Source organism: Triticum urartu, chromosome 6A, assembly GCF_056163025.1.
Source record: "Triticum urartu cultivar PI428250 chromosome 6A, HENAU_Tu73, whole genome shotgun sequence".
NCBI classification, from domain to species: domain Eukaryota; kingdom Viridiplantae; phylum Streptophyta; class Magnoliopsida; order Poales; family Poaceae; genus Triticum; species Triticum urartu.
Window position 1 is genome coordinate 45,989,013 of NC_141878.1, and position 22,277 is coordinate 46,011,289.

The 22,277-nt window shown below is 47.0% G+C and overlaps 5 protein-coding genes across 10 annotated transcripts; 3 read left to right on the forward strand and 2 right to left on the reverse strand.

Moving 5' to 3' along the window:
• Positions 1–1,826: 1,826 nt before the first annotated feature.
• On the forward strand, positions 1,827–2,426 carry LOC125513707 (histone H4). The gene has a single exon (XM_048678871.2). It carries the CDS (start codon positions 1,909–1,911, stop codon positions 2,218–2,220), a length of 312 nt encoding a protein of 103 aa, XP_048534828.1. The 5' UTR covers positions 1,827–1,908; the 3' UTR covers positions 2,221–2,426.
• Positions 2,427–4,437: 2,011 nt separating this feature from the next.
• LOC125513705 (putative ribose-5-phosphate isomerase 3, chloroplastic) lies at positions 4,438–5,636 on the forward strand. Its single transcript, XM_048678869.2, has 2 exons — positions 4,438–4,928; positions 5,088–5,636. The coding sequence occupies exons 1-2, from the start codon at positions 4,542–4,544 to the stop codon at positions 5,523–5,525; spliced, it is 825 nt and encodes a 274-aa protein (XP_048534826.1). The 5' UTR covers positions 4,438–4,541; the 3' UTR covers positions 5,526–5,636.
• Positions 5,637–6,047: 411 nt separating this feature from the next.
• LOC125513703 (serine/threonine-protein kinase Nek3) lies at positions 6,048–9,908 on the reverse strand. 4 transcript variants are annotated; one of them, XM_087531187.1, is made up of 14 exons: positions 9,700–9,908; positions 9,385–9,538; positions 9,232–9,298; positions 9,059–9,124; positions 8,821–8,867; positions 8,683–8,728; positions 8,503–8,583; positions 8,373–8,415; positions 8,228–8,277; positions 7,920–8,135; positions 7,711–7,784; positions 7,568–7,619; positions 7,015–7,467; positions 6,048–6,850 (listed from the first exon to the last, which is right to left on the reverse strand). In XM_087531187.1, the coding sequence occupies exons 2-14, from the start codon at positions 9,468–9,470 to the stop codon at positions 6,284–6,286; spliced, it is 1,848 nt and encodes a 615-aa protein (XP_087387313.1). In that variant the 5' UTR covers positions 9,471–9,538; positions 9,700–9,908; the 3' UTR covers positions 6,048–6,283. The 4 variants fall into 4 exon arrangements, with proteins under 4 accessions (XP_087387313.1, XP_087387314.1, XP_087387315.1 ...); XM_087531188.1 differs by having other exon boundaries at positions 9,617–9,710; XM_087531189.1 differs by lacking the exon at positions 9,700–9,908 and having other exon boundaries at positions 7,920–7,969; positions 8,054–8,135; positions 9,385–9,692.
• A 3,469-nt stretch (positions 9,909–13,377) lies between these two features.
• Positions 13,378–14,012, reverse strand: LOC125513706 (histone H3.2). The gene has a single exon (XM_048678870.2). The coding sequence runs from the start codon at positions 13,946–13,948 to the stop codon at positions 13,538–13,540; it is 411 nt and encodes a 136-aa protein (XP_048534827.1). The 5' UTR covers positions 13,949–14,012; the 3' UTR covers positions 13,378–13,537.
• A 2,594-nt stretch (positions 14,013–16,606) lies between these two features.
• On the forward strand, positions 16,607–20,280 carry LOC125513704 (uncharacterized). 3 transcript variants are annotated; one of them, XM_048678866.2, is made up of 3 exons: positions 16,607–17,837; positions 18,617–18,743; positions 19,719–20,280. In XM_048678866.2, the coding sequence occupies exons 1-2, from the start codon at positions 16,691–16,693 to the stop codon at positions 18,727–18,729; spliced, it is 1,260 nt and encodes a 419-aa protein (XP_048534823.1). In that variant the 5' UTR covers positions 16,607–16,690; the 3' UTR covers positions 18,730–18,743; positions 19,719–20,280. The 3 variants fall into 3 exon arrangements, with proteins under 3 accessions (XP_048534823.1, XP_048534824.1, XP_048534825.1); XM_048678867.2 differs by having other exon boundaries at positions 16,608–17,837; positions 18,641–18,743; XM_048678868.2 differs by lacking the exon at positions 18,617–18,743 and having other exon boundaries at positions 16,608–17,837.
• The last annotated feature ends 1,997 nt before the right edge of the window (positions 20,281–22,277 follow it).

Consider the following 22,277-nt stretch of genomic DNA (forward strand, 5'->3'; position numbering starts at 1 on the left):
AGATTATGATTTGTCACTCCGATTGTCGGAGAGGTATCTCTGGGCCCTCTCGGTAATGCGCATTACTATAAGCCTTCCAAGCAATGTGACTGATGAGTTAGTTATGGAATGTTGCATTACGAAACGAGTAAAGGGACTTGCCGGTAACGAGATTGAACTAGGTATTGAGATACCGACGATCGAATCTCGGGCAAGTAGCACATCGATGACAAAGGGAACAACGTATGTTGTTATGAGGACAAGCTTCTTTGCGAGTGTTGGCGAGACATTGGACAAGACCCAAAGACGGGCGCCGAGCAAAAGCATTCAACCTTTTGGGCTCATGTGCACCGAGAGTTTCATGAGCACAAGAAGTTTCCACCTTACCAATTTGTGAGCACGCGCGGGTGGGTCTCCATTTCCAAGCAGTGGAGGGTGATCCAACAAGAGTGCAACAAGTTTTGCGCCACCCTTAGAGAGCGTCAAGGCCCTCCCCGTGAGTGGCATCGGCATGCAAGACATGGTATGATAGCATGCAAGCCGCCCTTTTTTGTGTCATCAAGATCATCCTTTACGTGTTCATTTGCATATCACTTGCCCATATGCTTGCATGGAAACATTTTGTAGGCATTTCAACCTTTGGAGGCATTCAAGGTTCAACAGAATGGCAAGTGCTTCAACCTCTCCCGTTGTTATCGGGTCATGAAAGACGAGGAGAAGTTCAAGGCGCAATATGCCGCACTCAAGGCATGTGGGGGGAAGAAAGCCGTGGAGGATGTTGGGGAGGGTGAGCCGGCACGACCGCAGGGGAAGACCAACTCCAAGAAGGAGGACAAGCGAGATGCGGCCACCAACGCCTTGTCGCAAACGTGGGCAGCATGATGAATAAGGACTCAAGGGAGGAGGAGCGCCGACGTTTCAAGGCGGAGCAAATGGATGCTTTCATGGAGATCCAAAGAAGGAGGCTTGATCTTGACGCCGAGAAGCAAGCAAAGATGTTCGAGCTCGAGGCGGAGAAGCAAGCTAAGATGCTAGAGATCGAGGCCGCCAACGCCAAGACCAAGGCGAAAGAAGTGGCTCTCGCGAGCATGATGACCGGGGTGGAGATCATGATGGTGGATCTCAATACCGTGTCGCCAAGGAAGAGGCCGTGGTTCGAGAAGATGCAGGCCGACATGCTCAAGTTCGACGACGAGTGATCTATGACAGCGAGGGCCATCTTTTTTGTATGCCGGCACCACGGGAGCTGCGATGGCGTGGTCGAACTCAAGTCCCACCTTTTTTGTGTGCTGGCATGTGTGCCGGCCGGCTGACGAGTGCGCCAGCATGAACTGTGGTGATATTTTCTGAAGCCGGCATTGTATGTCGGCGCTGGCATGATCAGCCGCGGGCCTTTTTTATTTAAAAGTTGAATGCAGACATGAAATGGTTCGACGCGTTGGGCGCACTGCGGTCCCAAATGCAAAACTGGACGGACGCCGGGCGGGCGGCCGACCCAAACGAACACAAAACGGACAAATGCGCCGTCCGTTTGGATCGGCCCGTTGGAGTTGCTATAATGATCATGATCTTTCACCGAATGGAGCACATATAGTATATGTGATCGTGCTACATGTAATTTCATCCGTGCTACTCAAGCTTCGAACGGATGATGAACGAACGCACGAAGCACTCTTGGAACCGGCAACATCGAAAATTTGAGCTGCCGCCCGCCTGAACGCACAACGAAAATTGAGAGCCACGTCACCGATCCGCGCCACCTCTCTCGCGGATTGCCATCTTGACCGTCCAATCCCGTGCTGATCCAACGGCAGGCCGCACACTCCTCCCCTGTTAAATCCCCCTTCCATTCATCCCAATCCTCCCACCAGCCGCCGCCAGCACCGCTCCTCCTCCGTTTCCATCTCAGTCAGCTCCAAGCCGTCAACCATGTCCGGCCGTGGCAAGGGCGGGAAGGGGCTGGGCAAGGGCGGCGCCAAGCGTCATCGGAAGGTGCTGCGCGACAACATCCAGGGCATCACCAAGCCGGCCATCCGTCGTCTGGCGCGGCGGGGCGGCGTGAAGCGCATCTCGGGGCTCATCTACGAGGAGACCCGCGGCGTGCTCAAGATCTTCCTGGAGAACGTCATCCGCGACGCCGTCACCTACACCGAGCACGCCCGCCGCAAGACCGTCACCGCCATGGACGTCGTCTACGCGCTCAAGCGCCAGGGCCGCACCCTCTACGGATTCGGCGGCTGACCTGCGCCCGCTGCTGCTCCATCGAGTCGACTCTGCCAGCTGCTGCTGCTGTTGTTCTGGTGCTATGGTTTCGTTTCTGAGTTCGTGCGTTGCTGTTCCATCAGTCTGTGTAGTTAGTGGAAGGTGATGGATCTGAATGTAATGGGATTGTTGCTTCTTGCAAGAAACGAATCTGAATGCAATGGAAGTTGTGCTGCATCTCTCCATACGACTTTACCCCTTGGCTTTTTCCTGTACATTCTGAACTTTCTCAGCAAGAACATCAATGATGGCTCTTTCAGTTCGTTTTGATTTTTTGCTGAATGGGCTCCAAAAAATTTCGGTCTCAAAGTTCATACCACGTTTTGATTTTTCGTTGGCAGTCACAATTTTTGGTTGTGCAGAAACATTCTCTGAATGTAAGTGTTTTTCTTTCATCATTCATACTCATCTGTGTTCTAAAACTCTGCAGGATGGCAGAATTTTAGTGCAGTCAAATGGTTATAGAATTGACCATTGCTCAGCATAAAAGCTGGCTAACTTGTACTGACGTGAGAAGGCAAAAAACATCTTACAATCATCCTGTGCTAGTACTTTGTCAACTGCTATTTTGCTACCGGGCCATGTTTTTTTCCGGTTTTCTCTTTGATGGTGAGTGCCCAAGGTTTCCATCGGTTGGCTAACATTTGAATTTCAATCCTTTCATGAGTTATCTTAACAAATGAACTTTTCCACCTCCTCGCAAAGGAAAAAAAGCAACATAGATTTGATGCAGGCAAGGATAGGCTGAATTAAAGTGAAACTAACATTGTTTTGGATATGGCTCTACCTCTTAAGAAATAAAGCGTCTCTGTTATTTCTAGGCAATAAAAAAACTATGAAAATAAGGCAAACAATTTGGTTATTATGGCCCGAACAAGAATACATAAATCATAGCCAAGGAAAAAAACCGGTGTTATGGGTTTGCCTCTTTTGGCACCAAATTTTGACATGGCAAAAAACGTAGCTAAAATGGTCTCAAATGAAAAAGGTTATAACATGGAAGTTGTTCATTTCGAAACGAACAACTTTGATTTTTGGGTCATCTTCGTCCGTGGTCATATGCAACTTCAGAAGCCAAACATAAATTGCAGAAATTTGCCTCGGAAGTTCATCGCTACATCCAGGGTAACCGCCAAAAAGTTCCAATATTTACATAAGGCTGCACGCGTTGATTTTATCTTTCACATCCGCCATTTAGGATGCACATATGAAAGTCAGGGACGTGCATCTCCTTGTAGAGCCTGAAACTAGAGGGGATCACCGACGCCTCCCCTCTTCACCAACCTATCAAACTCCCGGTGGCCCAACATATTGAGTCCGCCATTTCCAAAATCAATTAAGAAACACGCATCGCAATCTCGGTTCCTGAATTTCGTGACACCGCGAACCAATGTACAAAGCCGAACCAATATCCTCGCCAAGGATAACATAGTGGTCTTGCCCCCACCCTCCTCCCGATTTGAGCCTGCACAACTCCAGTGCGCATAGCTACCCCCGGCCCACCGGCGGCGGCGCGCCATGTCGCACGAGGAGAGGCCGGGTAGATGCGCCACCCACAGAACATGCTCCTTTCCTCCCGCTACCTCCAGCTGCGACACCGACTCACCGGCGGCAATATGTTGTCTCCGTCGACATTGGCCCTGTTTGGATCCCTAAGTTAAAGTTAGTTTTAATTTGTTGGGGCTCAAATAATCCAAAAGTATCCAAACATGATGAGTTAATTTGGGTTAGTTGGATCTAACCCACCCAAAAAACTAGCCCACACTAAAGAAGCTTATTTGGATTAGTTCTTCTGGACCCACTTAAAAAATAGTAAAAAAAGTTACCTCTCCCATCCAAATAGGGTTTAAAATTGTCAAATGATTGAGAAAAAATATTTATTGTCAATCTAATCCTATCATCCAAACAACTCTTTGGTTAGAGTTAGTTTAAGGTTAGTTCAGAGTTAAAATATAACTCTAGCCTTTAACTTAGTTAGAGTATCCAAACAGGGCCATTGAATGGAAGCGGAACTCAGCAAAATGTTGGATCTCGGGAGACTCAAAGGAGGTATATCCCCATGGCTATAATCCAGTTTGTGCGGAGATTCGTGCAGAAAAATCCGACGGCTGTCGTCGCCTCACGCAGGATTCGTTCGAAGCTGACGTTCGGGCGGCGCTGACCCTCCAATTCACCACCAACCCTCAACCCGTCGTTGATCACCAGGCACCAACCCCCGCACATCTCCTCCGCCCTCTCTTCCTCCACCAGCTCCCCATCCACCCTCACCGAGCTCCAAGAACTCCCACCACCCACCCGGCATGGCCGCCGCCGCGACCGCCACCGCCGTCCGCCTCCACGCGGCGGCCACGCGACGCGCCGCCCCGCGCCGGCCGGCGCGCCTCGCGGTGCGCGCGGACGCCGCGCGGGCGGCGACGGCGCTGACGCAGGACGACCTCAAGCGGCTCGCGGCGGTGCGCGCGGTGGAGCAGGTGCAGAGCGGCATGGTCCTGGGGCTCGGGACGGGTTCCACGGCCGCCTTCGCCGTCGCCGAGATCGGCGCGCTCCTCGCCAGCGGGAAGCTCTCCGGCATCGTCGGCGTGCCCACCTCCAAGCGCACCTTCGAGCAGGCCACGTCGCTCGGGATCCCGCTCTCCACGCTCGACGACCACCCCGTCATCGACCTCGCCATCGACGGCGCCGACGAGGTCCTCTCCTCCCTCTTCCCTCGCCATTGACTTTCTCTCTGCACCGTACCATTTTAGTTCTGACGACTCTTACTGAGGTTCAGTTCAGATCGTCCCCTTAATTTTTCCCAAGAACCATCTATGATTAATTAACCATGTTCCAAATTTTTCACCAAGCAGGTCGACCCAGATCTTAACCTTGTCAAAGGGCGGGGTGGAGCCCTTCTCCGAGAGAAGATGGTCGAGGCCGCGTCAGGAAAGTTCGTCGTCGTCGTCGATGAGACGAAGCTGGTTACCGGCCTGGGAGGGAGCGGCCTCGCCATGCCGGTGGAGGTCGTGCAGTTCTGCTGGAAGCACAACCAAGTAAGGCTGCAGGATCTGTTCAACGAAGAAGGCTGCGAGGCAAAGCTGAGACTGAACGAGGATGGCAAGCCCTACGTTACCGACAACTCGAACTACATTGTCGATTTATACTTCAAGACGCCGATCAGGGACGCGTTGGGCGCGGGCAAGGCGATTGCGGCTTTGGAAGGAGTTGTTGAGCATGGGCTGTTCTTGAACATGGCAACTTCAGTGATCATTGCCGGATCCGACGGCGTCAGTGTCAAAACAAAGTGAGTGTTTTGGGTCAGCTGTTGCTGGTGTGTTGAGTTTACGATTTTTCAGTGAATAAGCTATCTGTGTAAAAGGAACAAATATAATGTTTTTCTATAGATATATATTTTTCTACGTTTTGTTGGTTCTCAGTTTATTTTGGGCTTGAAAGAAAATCACATTGCGGATAAAAACACCACTATAATTGATTGAAATTGAAGCCCTTGTGATCGTGACAAGTCAATGACATTAATCTTCTTGCGTGCCAATCATCTTCTAGAACAACACTTTGAATAAACTTGGGAGCCTGCATGTATATCAGATAATTCAGAATACACATACTCAAGCAAGCAAAAATAGCAAAATATAACGTACGGCTTATAGTCGTACCTGTTAAAAGCTCCTTTTCCCTTATTATTTTGGAGAAGAAGTGTCGGCTGCATATACATGTGAATGTGATCTTTCAAGGCAGAAGGGCCTACACTGAAACAGTCTTATCAATATAGAAATACAAAAACATGAACAGCCGAATTACAACTTTATTCAGATGCCAGCAAAATCTTCAGATAACTTGTAGTATTGAAGTACATCCAAGAACTGTTATTTTCTCAAAATGTCAACATGGTTTTGGAGTTGTATTCACAAGACAATTTCAGGTCAGAAAATTGGAGTACTGGTCCACAAGGGAGGTGGGTGGGGTGTTTACACAGTGGAACTGTACTGCCTGAAGCTAATAAAATGCAAATTATTGTGGGTTTATGTTTTCCTTCTGAGGCCTCTCCTTATAATCCCGTTTCTTTGAAGCTCTTTGACAACCATATGGCTGTCTCTCTTGGAGACGCCTTCCCAGGCCCAAAAGGCTTTAGCAAGATCCCCAGCTCCTGAAGTCTCTCTTGTTGGAGCAACTGGGCACTGAACTCAAGCAAGCCCTCTAGAGCCTCAGCTCGCTGCCGGTAGGACGTCGTGTCAAACCTCTTCTGCCTCCAATCGGACGAACTTCCGACTTGATTATTGTCGATACTGAGCAGGTTCGGATCATGAGTGTTGGTGTGGCTTTCGCTGCCCCCCCGGAGCACTTGGAAAGTGCATTTGTCCTTGGTGATCGATTTGTCAGTGATAGATGGTGGCAAGAGCTTCATGATGGGATACAACGGATCTTCAGAGGATGCCAGTGGGAATTCAGCAATTCTGTCGATTCGAGGTGCGTTAACTGAAACATCAGGAGACTTCAATTTGGTGAGAATGTTGACGACTCGCCTCTTCTCAGCTGCTTTGAACATGTGTGGGGAAAGTGATGCTCGCCGTGTAGCTTGTATTGTCTGATCCACTGAAGATCCTGATGGGGGAGGCTGATGGTGTCAAAACAACAAAAGGTTAATGCATAATATTTGATCAAAGTACACACAATGCGTCACACATGTACTACACATAATGCTTCACACATGCACTGACTAGGAAAAGGAAGTCTTCAAACATGGGCTTATGAAGGCAGCTAAAAGTAATATCTACATACCTCCTCTTTGTGAGCTGTTCTAGCATGAAATGTTTTTGCAGGTTCTAGCCGTCTCCTAGGAGTAGAGGACGCCCTTCGAGGGGTACGTGCTGGTGATCCTTTTTCTTTTGAATGTTTATCATCCATCGCTTCTTTGACAACTTCGTTGACCTGGACTGGTAACTGACCCATCTGTTGATGAAGCGGTTCTGAACAATCTTTTGCTGTTCTGGTAGACTGAGGAGGGCCATTGTTAGCAGTGGCATTGTCAAGTTCCACAATCCTCTGTGCTTTAAATGAATGACTCTTAACATATTGGGGTTTGCAAGTTTCTTCATCATCAGAACATGCAGTCTTGTTTTTTTCATGTCTGTTAGGAAGTATAGCTGTGAACATATTGCGAGCCGGACTTGATTTCGATTGGATTTCCAACACATAGGGCTGAAGATGCGGGTGGTTTAGCAGATCCGCAGCCTGAAAATCACAATCAGCATGAGGCAATGAGATGCGCAAATGAGTGCAGAAACTATTCAGTAAAACAAAATAATATGCTCTAGGAAAATGTGACTCATACACTTGGTCTGTGATCCGGATTTCTGCGCAGCATGCTTTTGATGAGGCCCCTACTGCACGGCAGAAAATAAACATGTTACAAACTTTTCAGATGTCATGAATAGCTCAAGAACTTCGTAAGATTAATGCGTTGCAGGTGCTTACAATGCACCCGAATATATAGTCGGTAGAGGAGCGACGACAGACTTGTTAATCTTGTTTATCAGTGTCTGCATATCCTGTTAGGAAAGAAAAATATCTTCTGAAATGCAAATTCTGGTGAAACATCATATGTCACAATTTACAGGATGGAACTGCAACTTTTCTTTTTGCGGGGAAGAAGGAATTGTAACTTAAAGAGCATATCAACTTACAAATGCTTTGAATGCATGCTTCAGCGCAGTCATCTCATAGATGCAGCATCCTGAAAGCTGCAGATGTTTAGCCAAGAGGAAAATGCGATATTCAGAGCAAGACATGTGACTGAATATTAGATAGGAGTACTTGCCTAGCGACCATATGTCGGACTTGGAGCCGTATGGAATATCAGCAAGAAGCTCAGGGCACATGTAACTGGGAGTTCCCACAACCTTCAGAAGAGACACGGTATATCGAATCATAAGCAACTTATACTAGAAAGAGAAACACCTACCTACGTACGGGTTGAGCAAGAACAACTTACCGATGAAGCTAAATCATCAGAAGTCAATACTTTAGCCAGCCCAAAATCACCTGTTTCAGACAAGATATATGTTAGGAACAGAACATATCGCCATCAGTTATTTCAGGTATTTGTCCCTAACTGTTTTTTATCAGAGCATACTTACCGAGCCGTATATTTTGGTCCTTTGTAAGAAATATATTTGAACACTGAAAAAAGCAGTCCATGGTGAGTAACCGGCTAGGCTTAACTGAAATGAAATGCGAGTATCAGATAAAGGCTACGAATATAGCAACCTTCACGTCTCGATGAAGGATATGACTGGCATGCAGGTAATCAAGCGCCATCAGGAGCTGCACAAGCCACACACAGAGTTTCTGCATCCAGAAAAAATGGGCATGGCAACGGGGAAAAATTCAGTAATCAGAATTTGCAGCTAGGTACTGAAGAACACATATTACAGAGTAGTTGAGCACCTCCTCCGGGAAATGGCTGCCGTTAGCCTTCTTAATGGCCTCTAGCCTGCAAATGCACAGGGGAAAACAGAGAACCACAATTTCGTCACATGTTCCAAATTCAGTTCAGAGCTTACTTCACAAGTTACATATACATACATGTCCCCTCCCTCGCAGTAACCGATCACGATGCACACATAGCAGCCCTGATGACAACAATAAAGACACTCATTTCAGGCGACGGCGGTCACATGAATCCTTCGGTTGAAACATTTTTTTTTGAAAGAGAATTTTCTGTAGGAACATTGAAACATGCAAGGAGAGAGCAAGAGCAAAGATTGCTCCTAGGACCCTGCCAATATGCGCAGATGAGAGAAGAGGGGAGGACCGTGCTCACCTTCTCCACCCAAGAATCTCTGTACTCCACAATGTACGGGCTCCTTACTTTCGCGATGAGCTCCATCTGCATGAACAAATTAAATGGTGAATTTCGCGCATTCATCAAAAGGTTAAACAAACCATCTGAATCAAATGCTGACATGTCACAAAAAAGGGAAGAAAGAGCTAGACCTCTTGGTGCGCGGATCGACGGCACCTGGCAGTCTGGCGGGCGAGCCGGATCTTCTTCAAGACATACCTGAAACAAGCCATGCCATACCTGAGATGCTCCAGGGATTGTGGAGAGCAAGAGCAAGGGTGGAATTGAAATGGAATTGCACCAACCTCTTCTTCTCAACCTTGTGCCTGACCAGGAGCGCAGAGCCAAAGGAGCCCTTCCCAATCTGCTCCAGCACCTCGTACTGATCCATCTTCTTCTTCTTCTTCTTCTTCTTCTTCTTCCCTGATCCGATTCAGCCCAAACAGAATGGCTTCTTCCCTGCCGAGAAACAAACGGCCCTGAAAGGGGAATCGCAAGAAAAAACACCCAAGGAAATCGGAGAAGATTTCGACGGACCACGCCAAAAGACGAATTCGATTCTAGCTGGAATGAAGAAGAGAAAAGCCGAAGCAAAACTGATGGACGGCAGTAATCGATACCTCGACTGGTGATGAATTGTTGAACAGGCTGTGCTCTTCGTCGCCTTACCTGCCTTCCATTTTTAGAGAGGGAGAAAGCCTGTAGTGCGCTCTGGCTATGGAGGGATGGACGGCCGGCCGTGCTCGCGAGAGCGAGAGGTTTTCAGAGTTTTCAAAGCGCGGAGAGAGAGAGAGAGAGAGAGTGGTGGGGGGCACACACGCGCGGCTGCGTACACTGTGTGGGAGAGAGAGAGAGAGAGATTTGACCAAGATTGTTAATGCGAACCCCGTCCACGGAGCATTGTTTATGGGCTTATTCGTACCGCCGACTCGTGATGGCGGAGCCCCTACGCGCTTCCTGTACAAGCCGGCTATAAAGCAGCGGAAGACAAATTACATGGTTTCTTATTGGGAAAGATACGGTCCAAGGACATGCAAGCAAGTACGAGTAGTACTGAAAATGAAATGATTATGTGTATTGTTGGGCTATGCCTATTTTTAGGGCGACACTGGTTTTGCGGTGCTCTTTTGAGTGCCAGATCTCGAGCTCTGCGGTAAAAAAAAAAATTCTAATCGATATCTACATGTTCGTGTTTGCAATAACGCGTCACTTGATTGTTGATGAAGGGGTTGTTCAAAATTTGCTCAGTGCGTGAGAAACCGAGTAAATAGCATAAAACCACTGCAATTGCGGTTAGGGTTTCAAAAAGGCATCATTTTATAAATTTCCGCTAATTATTGTGCTAGAAAACATCGATGACTGGTTTGGTTAAATTCGAACCGTTTTATGATAGATGTGGCCCACAAGACATGGCCACGTATGCCCCCCCCCCCTCCCACACACACACAAAAGATCGTTAGCCTCTCGACCCGTCCGGACCATATCTTCTCCACACTCACGCTCACTCTCTCCTCTCCCCCGCGCGTCTCTATCCCTTTGTCGATGATGGCGGCAGCAAAGCCCATGCACGGCGGCAAGTCGGTAGGAACAAAGGGACCGGCGGCGAGGGCGATTACTCTACGGCAGAAAACTGGCTCGGGAGTGGAAGCTTCTCCACACAACCGCCCGAGCCTTCGCCCTTATTACACGGCATAACAAAATCATGATGTTCAGTGAAACAAATAACAAATTAACAGCACAAACGGTTCAATCTTCCAACTGGGGAAAGACAATCAGGCCATCTGCATCCACCTGCCGTATATTTTTCCTTGATGTTCTCATCCAAGTTGGCATCCACTCGATTTCCTAAAAACCAATATCATTGAGAGTGGTCAACACTCTCCAAATAGTTCAGCACAGTTGATTTTCAGTTCTCACGTTAATCTAATGATAACTGATAACACAATTTCTGAAAGAAGAATAAAACAACGCCATCGATACCATGGTTAGATATCTCCCTATAAAAACAATAAAGATCATGGTTCAACTAGTACATTAGAAAAACCGTAATAGAAGTACTTAACAGGGCATACAGAGTCAATATGGTATATTAGCTTCTGCACATAGAAACAAACAAACAAACCAACACCAAAAAACAATGTAACATTGCATTTTAACCACGAGGTGAAATATTAACTGATATATTGACAGAAAAAATGGCATACACAGTTGACACATGATGATATAAGCAAAAACACAATGGACAAACTGGTAATAGATTGATTTTCTCAAAACACAATAGAAATATTTTTGTAGTCGGCAATTTTGTAAAGATTAGGCAGGTGAGGGCGTTCATTTCTAGCTTTGTTCTTACAGTGTGGCAGTTCCCTGCAGAAAAATAAAGAAATCCTACTTGAATGTGGAATTCGAACTGTATGGTTAGCATTCGACCAGGTGGAATTTGAACTTTATCATAGGTCTATTTAAATTCCACCCACTAGAGGAAAAAACTCATAGCAAGCCAAATTAACCCACATAGAAATGTTGGTGGAAACCATCATTATTGATAGGGAAATCAATATCTCTAGCTTCAAAATGTGCACATGCTAACACTACAGAGAAGTTTGGTATTTCTACACATATATAAGCCTTGCTAGAACAATGAAAAGTTTTCAGGTACTAGCAAAACCCTCTAAAAAAAAGCTACTAGCAAACCAATAAATTCATGGCCAGCAAGAGGAACTTTACATGGTATCGTTGTATGAAAAATAGATATCGAGAGTGGGAGTGGTGCAGAAAATTTAAACACGTACCAGCTGCTTGACGCCGAGTTGAAGAAAAATTATTGGCCAAAAAATCCCAATTTGTAGTCCAACAACCTTATTCCAACATGAGGATGGCCTGGATGCACGTTCATAGCATTCATCAAGGCAAACTCCGTGAATATCTCGGATTCTGTGAAACAGTAGCAGCCGACTTAAGTGATCAGTCTCGCAAAGATTGCCGGCCAAACACACAACACACATAATTGTAGTTCTTGAATACCAGAGTCATGACAGGCAAAGAAGATACCACGCGTGCCTGAATTAAGTGAGCAGGTGCATACTGAACGGTGTGATCATACAGCAACCTGAAATGTTTTGGAGCAACATCGTCGGTAAGAAGACACCTTCTTAAGTCCAGGAGCCCGAGACAGCAGCTTCACGATTATACAGGCACGTGAACAGGGAACAGACTGAACTGAACTTAAGTATATGAACGTCATTCAGGTTCATCAGATTCATTGGCACCCTGTACAGCAAACATGGTGCTGAAAATTGACACGGCCATGACAATCACTGAGGCTGAAACCCAGGCAAATTTGGAAACGTTTTCAGCGAGAAAACTATCCAGTGGGAGAAACCACTGAATCTGATGAACCATCCTGTTGTTTATCTAGCAGTTGGTCAGACGTATCTAAATAATAACGAAATGCAGGACTTTCTTCTGCTGGGCTTGTGGGTTATGATCGAAGACTGGCTTAATAATTGATGGAATATGTCAATTACACTGCAACTACAGTTTAGTGGTCAGGAAAAATATGCGATAATCTTACTTTTACTTGTTCATTCAGGAGAGGAAAATGGGGTCTTCATGACTAGACAAGCATACAGATTAGCAAGGGCCTTGCTTGCCAAGTTGCCAGGCAGGGACTCCTAGTATAAATTCTGTAAGCCAAAAGATAACCGATCTAGGTAGAAATGCAACAAGCAAGTGATATCAATAGAAAGAAGCTGAACCAAACTGTTACTGACCAAGCCACCAATGAATAATGAACACTGGTAATGAAATACAGCAAATGCACCGGTTCAGAATAACACCAAAACATTCAGTAGACGGTACTGCAAGGGATTTCAGAAACTTCACCTGCAGTGGTTGTCAAACAAAAAAAAATCAGTTCACTGACGTTCAAAGTATACTATCTTTGACATTAGCATCACAGGGGAGCAACTGAAGCATGACATTAGGTGGAAGAAACTGAATTTTTGACTGGGACTTTCGGCTCAAAATTTCAAGAAAATCTTGAGCAACACCATGGATGAAGCAAAGAAACCATTCGTTGATTTTCGAGGTATACAAACAACAAAAGCACAAGATGGACAGAGATCTGATAGCCAACTTTCATTCAGATTGCTGATAACAAAGTTTGACATTAGATGGAACAAACTGAAGATTTGGGCATTTACCAACAGCATGGATGAAGCAAAGAAACCATTCGTTGACATTTCAGGATTACGAACAACAAAATGCGTCAGAAGAACACAAAATGGAGAGAGATCTGACAGCCAACTTTCATTCAGATTGCTGATGACAACAAGATGGTAACATCAGACACTGCACTAGAACATCACACACACCCAACATAGCACGAACACGGGATCACTCCACCACGCAAAACACATGCTAATCTCTACACCTGCAGAAGAGACAGACACTATCCTAGGCCCTCTCGCCCCGGATGCGCCTTGCGAGCTGGATGTCCTTGGGCATGATGGTGACGCGCTTGGCGTGGATGGCGCAGAGGTTGGTGTCCTCGAAGAGCCCGACGAGGTACGCCTCGGCGGCCTCCTGCAGCGCGGAGACGGCGGAGCTCTGGAAGCGGAGGTCGGTCTTGAAGTCCTGCGCGATCTCCCGGACGAGGCGCTGGAAGGGCAGCTTGCGGATGAGCAGCTCCGTGCTCTTCTGGTACTTGCGGATCTCCCGGAGCGCCACGGTGCCCGGGCGGAAGCGGTGCGGCTTCTTCACGCCGCCGGTGGCCGGCGCCGACTTGCGCGCCGCCTTGGTGGCCAGCTGCTTCCGCGGCGCCTTGCCGCCGGTGGACTTCCTTGCCGTCTGCTTCGTGCGGGCCATCGGGTTTGCTTGGTGGATTGGCTGGGAGATTGGGGATTGGGGATTGGTGTGGATGGAGAATGGAGCCGATTCGGGGAGCGTTTTAACGAGGAGAGGCGTGGGCGGCGGGTGGGCGCGGGCGAGCGTTTTCGGCGCTCTGGTGTTTCGGGAAGGGGAGGTGAGTTTTGATCGTTGGATCTGCCAGCCGTGGACGGTGGGATTTCGTTTCACGCGGATCGTAGGGGGGCGATCCGTGGCTTCGGGGTTCCTGCGTTCTGATTGGTTGGCTGTTGCTAGCCAGCGCAGACGTGACCGTAGCATCCAGACTCTCTATTTGTTCGTGCCTGAATTTGAGTTGGCTCATGTCTTCTTCTATATTATATTATGGTTGTGCTTCAATCTCGAAAAGAAGATATTGTGTTTGCATTTTTTGCCACACACTGCTTCTCGTATTGTATGCTAGCATCATTTGAGTAATGCCACGTTTATGAAAATAATTTACAGTGTCACCTTATGGACATCGGGGTCCATGGTTTAACCACAGGGCAAGACAAAAATGCCAAGCGCGGTCACGAACGAAGAAACCATGGCACAAATAGGGCAACAAATACCCACACGGAAGGTCGGGACTGGCCGAAGCGATGGGTTCTCACTACCACCGACACACCAAAGTCGCTTCCCTCTTGCCCAAGCTCAAAGCCATCGACCCGTCGGCGGAAGGGGCCACAATGTGGAGAGGAGCACCGATAACAAAAGGACTTGCCATCGAAGACAAAAACATCGGTCACGCCACAACTCACCTACTCTGACAACGGTCATTAGCATGGAGGATGCCATGGGCGCTTGTGTGGGATTGTTGGCCAGATCCATCAGAATTGCATCTTCACTTCTAGGGCTAAGCACCAATGACGGAGAGACGGGGCTACGGGGGTGCCATGGACAAAGCATCGACAACCATGTTAATGATCATCGCAGCGGCAATGCTTAGTGACAGCAGGCCATGAAACAGGGCCGTTCAACAATGTACTCTATTCTACACCTAACGCTGAAGCATAACCTACTGTCGGTGGATCATCAGCCTCGAGTCGCCTAGAAGGGAGGACGCAGAGTTCGTTTCTCACCTCCAGCGACCAATATTCAAAGTTACCCGCACACTATATAGCGGTGCATATACTATTGTGTCGGCTCACGGAAGTTATCAATCCTTCAATCTAACTGTAGATAATCCATATTCCATTTTACTAGTTCATGATACCGACAGGTCAGAAGATACAACCAGAAGACCATGTAAGAAATGACTTCCGGCAAGAGAACGGAGAGATGGATAATAAGTACAATTGGCATACACTAGACATTTTCAGAGTAACACCATTTGTATAGCACTAAACTCATCCAACCTAACAATAGTTGCTACTGTAGAATAAGCAACGCTAACTATTACTCTGAACAAGAGCAAGACGTAGCAAGGAGAAATTAATGGACAACATTCTGTTCCGCAGATCATGAATGGGGTTGCATTCTTCCATGCCACGTTAATGGGCAACATTATGTTCCGCACCTATCTACTGGCGGCGGATCATGAATCTGCATAAGCACACTCATTTTGCATAGTACTACTAGTAACTATCAATTTGACAGAAGCAGCACAAATTCAGTTTGACAGAAGCAACACAAATTCAGTCACCACGTACGAGCCAACAAAGCACTGGCAACCATGTTTATGATCATCACAGCATCAATGCTCAGGTTGCTCAATCACAGCAAGCAATTAATCAGGGCTCCTATACCCTAGTCTCAGTGGATCATCAATCTTATCATTGTACTAAAAAGCTCGATCGCATCGCACCGATTAGTACTAGCACATCACAACAGAAACGAATCATTACTTAGCCTCGGTTTGCCGAAAAAGCATCAGAAATTCAGTTCCGGGAAATCATTCAGCAACTTCCATGCATCACTATTACTTGAATGATTTGAGTTTTTGTTTTCTTTTTGCCACAAACACAGTCATATTTCGGGTACAATGACCAAGGAAGATCATGTAAAAAAATAAGACTTCATTTCAAAAAATTAAATAAACTAGCAATGAGATTTTGAATATTCCTAAGAAGAAATGAATATAGGGTCACCTAAAAGGATTATCAGCCTCTTATATTTCACCAATTTAAAATTGTTGCAGCAGGATAAGGTTATAAAGTTTTGTTATAAATGTCATGAAATGAGATTTTGCTTCGTAAAAATCTCTTATCCTATGCACGCAGGGTATAACTACAAGCTAGAAAATCCACACTAGCAGTAGATACTCTGTAGCTATCAATCTATGTACAAAACAATGCATGTCTTTGTAACTAATTTTTGGCACTATTAAACTAGAATTGGAAAATTAAGCTTTAGTAATATTTCATATTCACGGTTTACGCTATTAGTGCTTCTTCGGCGTGTATCTGTCTTGTGTCTTGAACAATTTTTATTAAAATTTATGCATTTTTTTCTCAGTTGCAACACATTGGGCATGTTTGCTATGTATCATAAAAATTCAGAAGAAATCTAAAAAATAAGCGGTCCGTGCCGTGCGGGTGAGAGCCTCGCCTAGGCGCCTGAGCACGGTCCCATGCGTGGCATGGGCCAGGCACGGCCCGTTTAGCCGCGTGCCGGGCCAGCTATAGTCGAGCCCAACCAAGCAGCAGAGGCCGTGTGTGGGTGTCTCGCCGAACCCCTCACTCCTCTCCCCATTCCACCCAAACCCCACCCCACGCCACGGCCATGGCGCCGCCGCGGACGAACCTGATCGACGACGACGTCCTCGCGGAGATCCTCCTCCGCCTCCCGCCGGGCGAGCCGGAGCACCTCTTCCGCGCCGCGCTCGTCTGCAAGCCCTGGCTCCGCCTCATCTGCCTCCCCGCCTTCCGCAGCCAGTACCGCGCGTTCCATGGCGCCCCTCCGCTGCTCGGCCTCCTCTACCGGAACCAGGTCTGCGACGGGGACCCGGCCCCTCGCTTCGCCTCCACCACCTCGCTGCCCGACTTCCCCCACCCGGCCTCCGACCGCTGCCCCGCGCGCCCCCTCGACTGCCGCCACGGCCGCGTCCTCCTCCACGTGTCCCACGATTCGGATGTGGATCTCCTCGTCTGGGACCCCGTCACCGGAGACCGCCGCGTGGTGCCCGATCCGGACGTCGACTGGATGGTCTACACCGCCGCCGTGCTCTGCGCCGCCGCCGGCTGCGACCACCTCGACTGCCACGGCGGCCCCTTCCGCGTGGTCTTCCTGGCCACCGACGACCGCGAAGAGGTCGTCAAGGCAACCGTGTACTCGTCGGCGACAGGCGCGTGGAGCCCGCCGGTCTCTCTTGACGATAGCTGTGAATGCTATGCCCGGCACAAGCGAGACGCAACTGCAGAAATGATGTTCTTCTCCTCCTACATACCCTATGTCCAGCCCAGGCGAGTGGCCGCTATTGGTGATGCAGTTTACTTCACAATTTCGCGGTCCAGTGCCATCGCCAAGTATGATTGGGGCGAGAATCGCCTGTCTGTGATTGACCCGCCACCACCAGATACAGAAGTGTACGGCGGTTTCGTCTCCCTCATGGTCATGGAGGACAATTCGCTGGGGCTCGCTGGTGTTGAGGATTCCACTTCCAGTCTGCATATCTGGTCAAGGACGGTGAAGGGAGCTGCAAAATGGGTACAATGCATGGTCATTGACCTGGAGAAAGCCATGCCCATGGCCAATCCCCGCGAAGGTCATGGAGCATATGTGGTTGGTTTTGCAGAGGGTGTCGGTGTCATCTTCGTCAGAACAGATGCTGGCTTATTCACGCTCGAGCTCAAGTCCGGGCTGGTGAAGAAAGTTGATGAATTTGGGGTCTACTTTTCCGTTTTACCCTACATGAGCTTCTACACTCCTGGTATGGTACCAGCTGTTGATTCTGTTGCTCTTCATTTTACAGATTCCATATGTTTGCTTACATAGTTGGTTCTTGGTTGTGAACAGTCAGTCATATTGCAAGTAATGTTCTTTGTTTGTTAGTTTGTATTCCTGTATAGATTTTGCCAAATTCAAATTTGTGTCTGCTAGAAAATATGTAACATGTGACATTGGAAAACAGAACATGATTTTGTTATTAAGATTTACCTGTTAAGGACCATGATGACACGCATTGGTTGAATTGCCAAATATGCATATAGCCTTGTCAATCTAGTATGTTCCTGTTATCTTATCTTGCTTCAGACTTTGTTGGAAAAACATTCTACTTTTGGCATAGCTCAAGCTTACATCTTAAGCTCAGTCTTGTAACCTCTGATATTACCACTAGCACATAGCTTACCAAAGTGGAACGCTAAGTAAGACTTAGTTATGAGTTTTCTGCATGGTATCTTTTCAGATCATGGCATTGCTACCGGCAGCAAATATTACTTGATCTCTTAGTCTGCTGCTGCTGCTGTTTTCTTTTAGATTTGCCACTACCAAGTTGTTTATTTTTCCTTTTAGGAGTTTACATACAGATGGTCCAGGTCATTACGATCAATTTCACCCTGATCATAATATTTAGAAGTTGTACTTCTGTTTAGTATGTCAGCCATATTTCTGTTACTTTTTAGCTAATGCTCAACCGAGTTACTTGGAACTAGAATCATGTGTAGTCTATCTGTCTGCCATTTCCCTTTCATGAAATTTGTATATCAGGTTCTGTGTTGGTCTTGTCTTCAGATGGGATGTCAAGTAGCAGCGTCACTGTCAGCTTTTTTGGACAAACAATTGGAGATACAAATCCGAGTCACAATTTGATATCACAGTAAAATGTTTACCATTTGTAAGTAGATTCAAAACCTCATCTAATAGGTGGAAATCAGATATTTTACATTGTTAAGGTTATGCTGTCAGCCTGTCATAGAGCAAAAAATTTGTGTGGTCATTTGTGAGATATGGACTCAAGTCATGTTATTCTTGTGCTATTCTATGGAGCGGTCCATGGGAAGCAGGGGTAATTGCATCATTAACCCTTAAATTTCTACTTATCTCTAGGGCCATTTGATGGACTAGCAGCGTTTTTCTTTTCGTCTTGAATGCCCAGGAGGGCCACACATCATTGTATTAAAGAAGGAATAAAATGTCCATACAAGGAAAGCTGAAAAAAGAATGGTAGAGGATGGGAATGGAAAGTAAATAGGAAACAGGAAAACACTAGTTTAAGCCTCTCATAACAGGCCACACCGAGAGAAAGAAACCAATGACTAGAATTTTTCCGAACTTTATGTATTTGATGAAGAGAGAAGGGGCTGCTAGGTTATTCCTAAATATTTAAACAACCTTGTGCTTATCCGTTAGCCAGCGTTTTCTTTACTGCGCCTGTGTGTTTGCTTAGCTTGTTGGTTTTGTTTGGGAACAAAGTCATGCTGTGTAATCAATACTCGTTGACATGTCGATGTTGCTAGCCCATTTGTGTGCACTAGTGCAAACTGAATGTGTGGCCTGGGAAACCAGCTTAATTTGAATATCTGAAATTTGAAACTTGTCATGGACTACATTTGTTCCATCTCACAATGTAAGACGTTTCTGCAATTGCAAGCTAAGCTTGCAAAAACGTCTTACATTGTGGGATGGGGGCAGTATTAAACATGCAAGGAAAGCTGTTGATAAATATGACATTATTACGTCGCTACTTTCTTCCAGATTTTTCTTAGAATCATTCTTTTATTTTTCTGGCACGTGTTGTATTTATGTAATCAGACTGTAAAATGCTAAGTTTAGGTGTTGGTTTTGATATCTGTGCATGCTATCTTTTCAGACCGTGGTAGATTGTCATCGCTGGCAAGGCTCACTGATGTCTGACGCGCCACTCAAGAGCAGGACCTGGCGAAATGGACGAATCCGTCACTACCCGAATTCTTCTTTTGCGAATCACTAACCGAACTTAATTCTGCTGCTGGTGGCTTCCTGAAGTCCTGGGAGATCCTTTATTTATTTTCTTGAGTAGTTGAAGCATGACTGGTGCAGGTCGTTATGACATGCGAGGGATTGAGGTTTTGTATCCTGTGGTCACAGGTCGACCCAAAATTCAGCCATCCAAACCAACTAGCTAGTCCTGATTTCAAAGTAAGAAATGTAGAAGGAAAATGAACTGAGAGCAGCGTCCCAGAGCTACTGAGGTCAATCATGGATGTTTTAGTCGAACTCGTGCTGATCCTTGTAGGCCTAAAGGTTGTAGAAGCATCAAATATGCGGGGTGTATTTGATGTTTCAGTTGCTGTTTGGCTAATGTTTCACTGAGGTAGGCTAATATGTGGGGTCTGTCGCTGTTCTATCCTGGAAAGTTAACATTGACACTCGGTCTTGGTGTTGGTTTTATACTTTTATGTTTTTCAAATGACGTTAAAAGGGGGGCAAAAATAGTTAACCTGCAACCGTATTGTCAATTTGTTTTATTAAATCACACAACTATTTTTATTTAGAAGTGTCTAGGACCGTTTCTAGATTGCACTTTGCATTGTTCACGTGTGCTTCCTGGCAATGAACAACCGCGGGTCAATCATGTGGGCTGCCTCTTTGTATGCTAATGCGCTCCACCACTTACCTGCGAGTGTGTGAGAGAATGAGTGCGTGTGTGCGCGTCTTCTCTTTGTATATGTACTCTACAATGCGCGTGTATGTGAGAGAGACATCGACCCGAAGAAAGATGATATTTGTGTGAGTCAGAATGGTATGAGTTGACGCGAGGGAGAGTGTGTATGCTAGACATCGGCCCAGAGAGATGTGAGAGATTCGAAAGAGACCTAGAGAGCGGGGAGAGACTGTGCATGCAAGAGATTGGCTTAGAGAGAATTTTTTTTTGAAAGGCTACTACATTTATTCATTCAATACAACAGTTTACAACAAACGTAGCACACGCCGGAAAAACACCAGAGGGCTCAAACGTTTGAGCACAACAGCCAAAAACACCCCACAAAAATGAACATTAAACACACATCCATGAGGGTGTTAATCGCTGCACGGAGCCTTCGCCTGCCACCACCCACCGTCGTCGCCGGCGGTTGAGGAGACAGGACCCACATGCCAAAGAGCTGTTGTCGCACCATCGCTACGAAGCTTTGTGAGCCGAAGAAAGCATCCCTCATCATGGACGACGAAGCACATATCGTTGTGGCGTGTCGGCTGGGGTCCAACCCCGTGCAACTCGAGCCACAGATCCATAGTCTTCAATCAATGTTGTCGATGAAGAAAAGCAGAACCGCCATCCTGCAACCATCAAGCAAGCAAGCACTGGAACAGCATCCAAACTCTGCAAACTGCCGCCACCGTGAAAGACGAAGGACGCCGTCTGACTCCTAAACATGACGACCCTATAGGCCTCACAACGGGGAGGAAGCCGGAGGACACACATCCATAGCTTGGTCGATGCCGCCGCCTCGTCTACCAAACCCGAAAACAAAAGCCTCAATGGACGAACCATCCGACGAGAAAGATGAAGCCCACGCTCCTTGTCGCCTCAAGGGGAAGGACCACCGCGATGGGGTTGGAGCATGGGACAAATTATTCGAGAGAATGACGCCGCCTCCATCACAACACCACTGCCAAAAAAATCTAGCCCTAACCTACTACCAGCGAGAAACGGGGAATCGGGGTACCCTGCTCCTCCCGCCGCCGAAACGGCAGGCGGAGGGAGGGGAAACCCACCGGCTCGCCGCCGGCGGCGGTTGGGGACTCTCTCTCCTGTCGGATGAAGAATCTGTTATGAAGTGAGCATGTATTCCATCGGGCCAACAGGCCATCACATATACATGAAGGGAAATAAGCAAAGAAGCCCCTATACAATATGATAACTACACACACAACACAACCCTGTTCTAACACCCCCCCTCAAACTCAAGAGGGATCTTGGACACCGAGTTTGGACAGGAAAAAGCTGTGTCGGGACCGTGTTTGAGCTTTTGACAGGATAAAGGTGAAGAATCAGGTAGAGTCAAAAAAGAGAGAGGCTCGACTAATGACTCGGTGGTGGCAGTAGAAGAATGACGAGGGTAGAAGGAGCGAGACTCATCAAAAGTGACATCTTTGGAGATTCTCAGTCTCCGAGCAATAGGGTTCCAGCAACGGTAACCTTTGTGCTCCAAACTGTAGCCAAGGAAAACACATTCAACAGATTGAGCAGTCAATTTGGTGCGTTCTGAGGGTGGAGAAGAATAAAACAGGCACAACCAAACAGGCGTAGACCACTATAATCAGCTGGACCATCACCTAGATGATCAACTGGTATCCCTCCCTGAAGAGCAACATAAGGCTGAATATTAATGAGATAAACAGCGGTAGAGACAGCCTCAGCCCAAAAGTGCGGGGGAACAACAGAAGA